Below are 10,448 nucleotides of genomic sequence, written 5' to 3' on the forward strand. Positions count from 1 at the left end.
ACGATCAGATGAGGTCGCGTTTCTTAAGATTTAAATTCGGTTTATATTTCGGTTCGGTGCGGGTTTAAGTTCGAGTATAATTTGAATTGCGCTCTTTCCTTGAATCTTATTATTTTGTTTCCCAAGAACGGTCGTTCTGATTGACGACATGATAATTTTTTAAAATCTCATTAGTTGACTTGTAAATTAAAGAAAAATGAAATTAAAAACAAAACTGAGACATTTATTTGTTGAATCAGGGTTCATTTGCAGGAAATTTTTGATGCTGAGATGAAATTTAGTGGAATGGCACAATAAGTTCTATATGACTTTGAAAGCATCGGTTATGTGCAAGTGCGGATGGATTTGAATTCAAATTATAAATTTCACTGATCATTATTAGAAGACATATAAGTAGCCCCTTTCTAAAATACAGCAGCAAACCTGAACCATTTCACTGCAAAAAATTGCAGTTTATAGCTCTTGCAATATAATTTTAGCACCATACTGAGGCCGAAGGAGAAAATTAAGCTCGGGAGCATGTAAATAAGCCGGAGAAAGCTCAAGACAGAAGCTCTGCAGGATCATTGCAACCGCCATCCTTGCCTCTATCAGGGCCAAGTGCTGGCCAATGCACGTTCTAGGACCCCAACTGAAAGGAATGAACACGGGAGATCCTTTTGTTGCATTAGAAATGCCTTCAGAAAACCTCTGTGGATTAAACTCTTTCGCGTCCTCACCCCAAATTTCAGTGTCGTGGTTGTGAAAAATGACTGGCATGGTCAAGTGCACCCACGCGGGTATGGTGAGGTTTCCTAGTTTCATCTTCTTAGAAGTGGCTCGCAGAAGCAGAGGTGCTGGTGGATATAGCCTAAGCACCTCGTTCAATATCATCGTTATCTGCAGGGGCGTGGTCAGGATTTATATCAAGCGGTGTCAAAAATTTACAACATCTGAAATAAATATATAGAAGTTTTTCATCCAGTGGCGTCAATATTAAAATTTACTATAAATATTTTTCCAAACAAAAAAGTACATTTAAAAGTTTTTTTTTTTATAATTTCATTGGTGTCAGATGACCCTATGCCCCTTGTTATCGGCAATTAAAAGTACCAAGTGATAATGTGACCAAAAAAGACTCTGCAGGAGGAAAGTAAAACTCTGTAACTATGTTGTTTGCTATGAAGAGCTACCTTATTGGGGGCATTTGGATCGTGAGTGGGAATGAGAATCGGGAATGAGAATGAAGGAATGAGATGACCCTACGCCTCTTATTAACCATGAACCAAACGCCTACTCAGTATGTAACCTTAAGACCTTAACCTTAATAGTTCCATCACTAGTTGATTTTGTCACAATATTTTTTAACAGCAAGTAGTATAAATGATTCGAGAGTGTAGAAAAAGTTCACTTACAATTTTGAGCTGGTTCAGCTTTTCATAGTCGATATCTTTATCACCCATAACCTGCAAAACCTCTTCTCTGGCACGAGATTGCCGGTCACCATGTTTGCTCAGACATACTATAGTCCACACAAGCAAACGTGCAGTTGAATCGGCTCCAGCTGAGTAAAAGAATTTGCACTCATCAATCACTTCTTCCATACTCATTCCTGATCCTTCCTGTATATCCTTCTTGGTGGCATCCATTAATACGCTCAATAAGTCGTCAGTGTTTACCTTATGTCCCATTTCAAGTGCCTTCTCTCGTTTCTTGATTATTCCAGTCAGTTGACCAATCATCTCTTTGTTTAATTCCTTCATTTTCTTGTTTGCTCCAAATTTGAAGTGCCTAAAAAAAATAGAGAATCTCTGTCAAATTCTCAGAATCTTGACATTCCTTAATCAAATAATATGTGCCGTATAAATTAGTATCACCTCGACCAGGGGATGTAACTAGATCCCATGAACTGGAAGGCGAGATCAGCTTGCATTTCATGGAGTTGAAATATTCTTCTTCCTTCTCCATAAAAACTGCCAAAAGCTGCTCGCGAAATCATATCACGAGCCAGAATTTCTATATAAGGCCAAACATCAATTTCACTTGTTCCTGCTGAGACTAATCCCTTCCATTTACTGATTGTATCTTTACAACTCAAGTGAAGTACCGGTAATGTGCCCTTCAATACAAATCAATCCAATTCAATAAATAAATGATAAATCTACGACTTAAAACTATGGATCTTTCTAGTGTGTACTTATGGACACACACCAACAACTACCTTTTACTTAGGTGGAAGATTTTTGTGCATGCAGGGCCATCATTATTAATAAGATGGGCCAATAAAAATCCTGACACCTAACTAAAAATTGGTTGTTAGTGGACACACACTAAGAAAATCCAAGTTACTACTATATAGCAAGTGCAAGAACCAAGAACCAAGTTTGTCCATCTTTAGTGTACCTTTAGCTTCTCTACATTAAAAGCTGCATTAAGAATTTTCCGATGTCTTGACCATGTCTCAGCATGAGCTGTCGAAAGCCCTCCTACAACAAGGTCAGCAACCGGATCTGGATACACTTTATGAAACTCCTCCTGCTTAAACAAAATCTCCTTAACTAGCACCGGATCCATAATATTCAGCCTTGGTTTGGCTCCAAACCACACAAATGAGTTTTCACCTGCAAAACACGATCACAGTCCACCACATTCAGTACTCGGAAAATGCTTCATGCACAAAATTAGGTACAAAATCTTTCACAAAATGACATGGTACTCTGCAGAAGACTTGATTATACTAAAATTTAAAAAAAAAATGTATGTTAACTTAAAAATATGTACCGTGCTTTTCGAAGATTCGATGCTCATATGGCAAGAGCCGGGCTCCAATGTCATGGGAGAAGTTGATAGGCTTGGAATTTGCTGCTTGAGCTATGCTGAAGTATTCCTTCATGTCTCCATGCACACTACAAGAAAAGCGGCTAATCTCGACCGGCAGCTATTTTCGACCGTAAACGGTCGAAAATATTTATTTCGACCAAACTCGGTCGAAAATAATTCCGGTCGAATTTAGTTGGTCGAAAATATTTCCGGTCGAATTTAGTTGGTCGAAAATAGACATAAATTCGACCGTTTTTTAGTTGGTCGAATTAGTTTTGACCACAAAATGAAGGGGGAAAGTTCCCGCCCAAAAAAAGTGAGCGGGAAAATTACCGCCCTAAACCGCCTAATTTTGTTCAAAAAAATTCGAACTGATTTCGACCATTTCTGGTCGAATTTATTATTTTCGACCAGGTCTGGTCGAATTTAATAATTTCGACCAGTACTTGTCGAATTTAATAATTTCGACCATTTCTGGTCGAATTTAACGATTTCGACCATTTCTGGTCGAAATTATTACATCGGCCAAAATATAATTGAATTTATATTTTTTTATAAAATCACAAATGTTGCTAGTTTAATACAAATTCTTGCATAAACCAACATAAAAATTAAAACAAACAAGAATATCATTTATTATGTGTTGTCATAAATTTTATTTTATTTTATTCAATCATACAAGATATGACTGGACTAAAGCTGGATTAGAAATACTAGTTGACTATTAAAATCTTATATCAAATAAATTAATATTTTATCAAACTTTAGGATTATTACTAAAATATATTGATAATAATTTTTTGCGATTGGATCATTGATAATTTTTTTTTTTTTTAAATTAATCTAACAAACCAGAAGTATACAATATTTAGATGTACTAGTCAAATTATCAGTTGACTCCAAATTTCAAATCATATAAATATAATATGTATTGAAATTTAGGAATATGACTAAAATATGTCGATCATTACATCTATAAGGTTGGATCATCAATAATTATTTAAAAAAAATTAAAACTGCTAAATCAAGAGTATACACCATTTAGATGTAATAGTCAAATTTTCAGTTGACTATTAAAATCTCGAATCATATAAATTTAATATTTATTGAAATTTTAGAAATATGACTAAAATATATATAACTTAACATCTGTAAGATTGGCTCATCAATAATTATTTAAAAAAAAATTCAAACTACCAAACCACGAGTATACACAATTTAAATGTAATGGTCAAATTATCAGTTGACCGTTAAAATATCAAATCAAATAAATTTTTTAATTATTGAAAATTTAGATATATGACTAAAATATATACATATTAACATCTATAAGGTTGGATCGTCGATAATTATACTTAAAAAATTCAAATTTTCAAACTAGGAGTATACACTATTTAGATGTACTGGTCAAATAATAAGTTGACTGTTAAAATCTCAAATCGTATAGATTTAATACTTATTGAAATTTTAGGAATATGACTAAAATATGTTGATATTAACATCTATAAGGTCGGATCATCGATAAATATTTTTAGAAAAGTTCGAAATACCAATATGAAAATAAACACTAATTAGGAGTATGAGACAATTACTAATTGATTATTAAAGTATCACATCTATTAAATTTAATAATTTTTTTTTAAATTTAGGATATGACAAAGGATAATATTCTTCTTAAATAAAATTAATTCAAATTTAATACCGTGAATATAATAAGAAATTTATATAATTTACACTAATTCAAACACAAGTTCAATATTATCGAATTCAAGTGAGTATATAGAATTGCTATATTTCCACCGCCATGTGTCACACTTGTATTGGCCAAGAACAAGCACATGGATTGTCCTTCTACCTGTATGAATCCTAACCATCGGTTACTCCCCTTATTACTGGTACAACACAGTCTATTATCTGTACACTCCCATCTGGATTTCACACACTTAAATATACTCCATTTTTATCATCACTACCACACCTAGCCTAATTATTTCCCCCATGGCTCCCCTCTCCACCAAACATCTTCACCACTACGCTCCTCCTCCTCTTCTTACTCCCCTCCATCTCCTGCACTCAGCAATGACCTGGCTTCCACCGTGTCTCTCAACGATGACAATGAAGCTTTAGATCTTGGCGAGCAGGAGCTTTAGATCTTGGCGACAATGGCTTCCTTTCATCTGTTCATCTCCGTACGGGCTGCAACCTTGGAGACATCGCACTCACTGCAACAGCGGCAAGTCGCCCCTCCAACACCTCGCCGTCACTGCTACATCTCCACCTTCGTTCCTCCGACTAGCCACTACGTCGCTGGTTTCCGAATCAAACCAACCTCTCAGTTTGGTGTTCCAGTAGATTTTAGTATCATTGACGTTTCTTCGGGGCAATTGACTGAATTAAACAACAATAACAGACCACCTAATAAACCAAACAATCATCGCATCAGCAAGGCACATAAATCCGGTTTTTTTTAAAAAAAATTTGGTCCGTTAAATTCGACCGGGTTCGGTCGAATTTGGAATTTCGACCGAATCCGGTCGAACTTATAAATTCGACCAATTTCAGTCGAATAAAAATTTGTAGGCGCCAAATTTAAAATTTCCAAAAGTTTTTGAAATTTTCAAAATTTTGAATTTCAGTTGAATTTATAATTTCGACCAATGTTGGTCGAAATTAACTTCGACCGTTAACGGTCGAAAACAATTATTTTCGACCGAATTTATAATTTCGACTAGCTTATATTCGACCATCTCTCTTCTGGTCGAAATTAGCTATTTTCGATCGTTAACGGTCGAAAATAGCTAATTTCGACCATATTTTGACGGTCGAAAATAACCGTTTTTCTTGTAGTGGCAGAAATCTATAAGGATTGCCTTTAAATCCCAGCTCTTTCAATTGTTTTTCCATCTTCTTTCACTAGTAGAAAAATGACTTTCTGCATCGCCCCTTTAGCGTCGGTTAAAGGCAGAACCGATGCTATAGATACTTTTATGCGTCGGTCGGGCAAAACGCCGACGCTATAGGTTCACTTGTAGCGTCGGTCGGGAGAATGCCGACGCTATAGGCTCACTTGTAGCGTCGGCCAAAAGAATGCCGACGCTATAGGTTCACTTGTAGCGTCGGTCAAGAGAATGCCGACGCTATAGGTTCACTTGTAGCGTCGGTCGGGAGAATGCCGACGCAATAGGTTCACTTGTAGCGTCGGTCGGGAGAAAGCTGACGCTATAGAGTCACTTGTAGCGTCGGCCGGGAAAACGCCGACGCTATAGATTCACTTGTAGCGTCGGTCAAAAGAATGCCGACGCTATAGGTGTTACATTAAAACCTCTATAAATTAATAATGTCGGGACAATGAAAATCTATTTATTTAGAGAGTTATTAATTTATCGATAAATTAATAATTATTAATTTAAAGAGTTTTTAATTGATTATACTGTACATACCAAACAAAAAAACATATTGTATATAAAATACCAAACAAAAAGGCAAATTAGTCTCTGCAAGTTTGGCATGTATAAATTATATGAATATGTTAGAGTATTCAATCCATATATCACAGGATAGCCTAAAATCTAAAAGAAAAACAGACAACTATTGAATCATATTTTAATTGAGTGTAATATATTTTTTTTCAGTTTCTATGAATTATTAATTTATGATTTTCTTGGGACCGAAAATTATAAAAGGATCTCCCAAAACATTATTATCTTATTATTTTATCGAATTTTTCAATTTTTCACATTGCCCCAAGTCGGGACCGGACAAATTTATTATTTTAGAGAGTTTATTAATTTACCAGGTATTCATTTAAAGAGTTTCTACTGTATATTGACTTTATATTATATTATATTATATAATTTTATAACTATAATTTAACATATGATTATATGTACAACATAGTTTTAAAATAATCTCATATAATTTTTTAAATATAATTAAATTTAATTTTATATATTATAATTATAAATATATTTTTTATAATTAAATTTTTTTATAATATATATATATGTATATATATATAATGTTTTAAATTTGTTTCTTCAATAATTAAATTTTATAAGTCAAATCTCTGCATGATTCACAAAACTCTTCACGAGCTTGTATGTATATTACACTAGTGCATAGTTTGTCCATATATAATTATATCTTTGTACACAATCATAATATAATTTTAAAATTATAATAAAAATATAATTATATAATATATAATATATAATTTAAAATATATAATATATATTTCAAAATATAATATATAATTTTTGTTATAATTTCAAAATTATATTATATATAATATATTTTTAAAATTGATATTATAATATATATTTCAAATTATATTATAATATAAAATTATATATAATTATTTTAAAATTATAACTGAAATTATTTCTTTATTTTTGAATACAAAATTCTAAATTAATCTCTAAGTCCCTTGTGCTGGGTCATAAACTCATAGTCACCCACGTGAGAGTAACTGTATTTATTTTAAAAATAAAATTAATCTAAAATGCCTGCAGGCTCTTCAACTCTTTCTATTTGCTCTAAACTCCGTCCTGCTGCCGAGAAATCTCCACTCTCTACTGTACCATCGATTAATTACTCTACGCCACTCTCAATTAATTCCAACTACAGATCGTTTTATTATGCCGGGCTTCCCCACTTATGGGTTTAGTTGTGGGTTAGGGTTCTCTCGATTTAGGGCTCCGACACAATTCTCTCGATTTAGGGGTTGATTTTACTCTCGATTTTGGGCTGCTACCGGGTTGCCTTGATTTAGGATCTTTTGTGCTACTAAGTTCGAGTTTGGGATTATTTGGTCTTTATATTCAGGGGTTGCTACTGTGATTGATTCTTTGTGTTGCTTGGTGATTTCGAGTACTGCTGCTGGGTTTTGTTGGATTACTACTGCTACTACTGGTGTGTTTTTACACCCAAAAGGTTTGTAGTTTCTTTGGTAGATAAACAAAATTTGGCTGAGAGTATCTATTTTTTTTATTTTTAATTGTTATGTTTCTTTTAATTTAAGTTACTGGATTCTCTGTTTTTTACTTTGATTTTATTATTTTTTTTTTTTTTTGATTTCAAAGAAAGTATTTTGAATTGTGCAATTATGCTCTGTTCGTTATTGTGCTTTATTATTCTGTTTTTCTTTTGTTGAATACTTCGGTAGCTATAATTTCTGAAAGTAGAAATTGCGTAGGGATATACCTACAGTTTTCTTCTTATATAAGCATATTTTTAGTCTTATTGAAATTTCTTAAATTTATTAAGTTCTACTGCTGGGTCCGATTCCTCAGGTGCGATTGCTGGCTTCTCTATGTTATATTGATCGTAGCAACGAAAATCAAGTCAATAACTCTTTGCTCCACTGGCCATCTGTGTTACTTATCCATTGCTGGATTTTTTTTGGCTTTCTAGTCATTTCAGGTTCTTAATATATAAGGTGTACACACTTTTCTGTTGATGTTGATTGAGGATTCTTGTGATTATATGTTTTTCTTTTCTTTTTCTTTTACCTTTTGGTCAAATGGTGTTGAGTCCTTTCTTACGACTTGCATTAGCAAAATGTTTAATGAATGCTGCCTCTTCTCAGGTGTAATTCACTATGATGATTTCAGTTCTTATTTTTATTCTTTGATTTTGTCAATCCAGGTTTTGTCTCTGGGTAGAAGGCTTATTTTGAGGATCATTACTGAGAAACCTGCTTTTATGTTGCCATGTGTACTTTTTTAGTCTAACCTGCTTTATGCAATAGTATAGTGCTGGCTTTGCAGAGATCTGAAAAGTCACAACCTTACTTGCATTCCTTATCTTCAGTTCTTGCTGCTATATATCAAGGCATTGCTTCTCGGGCTTAAATCACGCACTAGTTTCCGGCGCCAAGGAGCATCCTAGTTATGGGGAAATAACAGAATGAAAGGTACTCTAATGTTTTCTTTCTTATTGTTAATGTCAGCTGTATTCTTATTCCTGTCAGCATGTATAACAGCTAGATCCAGCAGACAGTTTCTCCTTTCCATCTTTTCCGATAATAAAAGATCGAAAGCTTTCAATTCCGGTAAGATCTAAGTTATCCGATAAAATTTTGACTTGTCTGTTACTTTTGCTTATTTCGGCATTCTCTGTTTTTTTGGTAGCATGTTTCTGTTTCAGCATGCATTTATGTTCTTCTTAACTTCATTTTCTGAGCTTTTATATTTGAATATCATATGAAGAGAAAATTGCTGCCAGTCATAGTACTTGCTTCTGTCTATTAAGAGCAGTGTACTTGTAGTGCTCAAAAGTTTATCTGCAGAAAAGATCATCTGGTACTTAAAACAGACATTACCATAAACAACACTAGCACCGATTGCTAAGCTCCCATCAGTTAATTTGTCACCCTATAAATTTTAATACCAAGGCAAGTCTCTTTGCTCTTTTTTCTTATATCACATATGTGCCTATTAGTACGCCATAGTGTCTCGATAATAATTTTTGTATTGGACATGAAATATGTCCAGAACCCAAGTAACATTGCCCGATAGCGATAATGTCAGATCAATTAAGATTTTGATTGTCATATGCAAACCTGACATTAAAGATTAAATAGCAAATGACATATACACACTTCTAAAGTGTGAAGAACTAGATATATGTCTGCAGAATACACAGTTAAAGAAACAAGAATGATCGGTGTTGTGGTTTTATTTTCTCTTAACTTGAAAGCTTAAACTTTCTGGGGTCTTTATTATTTTGCTTTGATTTTTTAGATGTATGTGTTTGTCTGAGCAGACGTATTATTATGAGAGGATTTTGAATGTGAATCTGGATATGAATTTGAATTTTGAATGAGAATTTTTTTTATTTGTTTTTTTGTGCATTTGCTCTGTAAGGCGGATATATTCTTATCTACTTACAAGTCTGATTTATAATGATCAGAAGAGTAATGAACCAAGTCCATACAGCTCATACTTCTGGATGTATAGGTTTTGATTAAATGTGTTGAAGCCAAGGAATTAATAGGTTTCAAGAAAGTTATGGCTTAGTCACAAACTAGGGCCCCCATGCTTGCCTAAGGAAAATCCTTTAATTAATCCGCACGTTGGATCTGTAAGGACTAATATTCTCTGATTTTTAAAATCTATAGGTGCAGTTGGCAAGACATCAATTTTAAGACTAATACTCAAGCAATACTGATATATTATAATCATATTTTGCAGATGCTAGGAGTTGATAGCTCCCTGGAGAGGAATATGTGAATGCTTCTAGTTTTGTGGTCATGCCTGGACGCGGGAGAAAGTTGACAGTGCATTCAAATGTATAAATATGCTATTAATTGTTAAGTTTAGATTACATAATGCTTTGTAGAGTCATATTTTTCAATGTAATAAACAGTTATGTGATATTTATTATTAATAAGATCGAATCGATGGTTCACTTTTCTTACGTAATCCGAGTCTATTTTTATGATCCTAGTAAATTGTCATGTGCTTACAAGGAGATAAAAATATTTTTTTTAAAATATTATTTTTTTTTTTAAAAAAATACCTTAGGCGTCGGTTGTCTGAACAACCGACGCAGTTGGCTAGGACTATAGCATCGGCATTTTAGATGACCGACGCAACTGGTCGGCCTATAGTGTCGGTCATTCAAACAACTGACGCTAAATGTTAGGC

General features: G+C 33.5%; 1 protein-coding gene and 1 long non-coding RNA gene across 2 annotated transcripts; one reads left to right on the top strand and one right to left on the bottom strand.

The window, feature by feature from the left end:
- Nucleotides 1–350: 350 nt before the first annotated feature.
- Nucleotides 351–2,877, bottom strand: LOC108199010 (cytochrome P450 CYP72A219-like). Its single transcript, XM_017366777.2, has 5 exons — nt 2,761–2,877; nt 2,383–2,600; nt 1,857–2,098; nt 1,395–1,770; nt 351–879 (listed from the first exon to the last, which is right to left on the bottom strand). Exons 1-5 carry the CDS (start codon nt 2,870–2,872, stop codon nt 454–456), a joined length of 1,374 nt encoding a protein of 457 aa, XP_017222266.2. The 5' UTR covers nt 2,873–2,877; the 3' UTR covers nt 351–453.
- Nucleotides 2,878–7,190: 4,313 nt separating this feature from the next.
- On the top strand, nt 7,191–10,214 carry LOC108198880 (uncharacterized). The gene is made up of 4 exons (XR_010286263.1): nt 7,191–7,731; nt 8,091–8,713; nt 8,783–8,851; nt 9,993–10,214. It is a non-coding gene; the product is annotated as an uncharacterized LOC108198880 (long non-coding RNA).
- Nucleotides 10,215–10,448: the final 234 nt, after the last annotated feature.

Source organism: Daucus carota, chromosome 8 (assembly GCF_001625215.2).
Source record: "Daucus carota subsp. sativus chromosome 8, DH1 v3.0, whole genome shotgun sequence".
Taxonomy (NCBI): domain Eukaryota; kingdom Viridiplantae; phylum Streptophyta; class Magnoliopsida; order Apiales; family Apiaceae; genus Daucus; species Daucus carota.

Coding starts and splice junctions, on each gene's coding strand:
- LOC108199010 (XM_017366777.2), bottom strand. CDS start 2,872: ATGAAGGAATACTTCAGCATAGCTCAAGCAGCAAATTCCAAGCCTATC. Junction 2,099..2,382: donor TTAATGTAGAGAAGCTAAAG/GTACACTAAAGA, acceptor TTTGTATTGAAG/GGCACATTACCGGTACTTCA. Junction 880..1,394: donor AGCTGAACCAGCTCAAAATT/GTAAGTGAACTT, acceptor ACGCCCCTGCAG/ATAACGATGATATTGAACGA.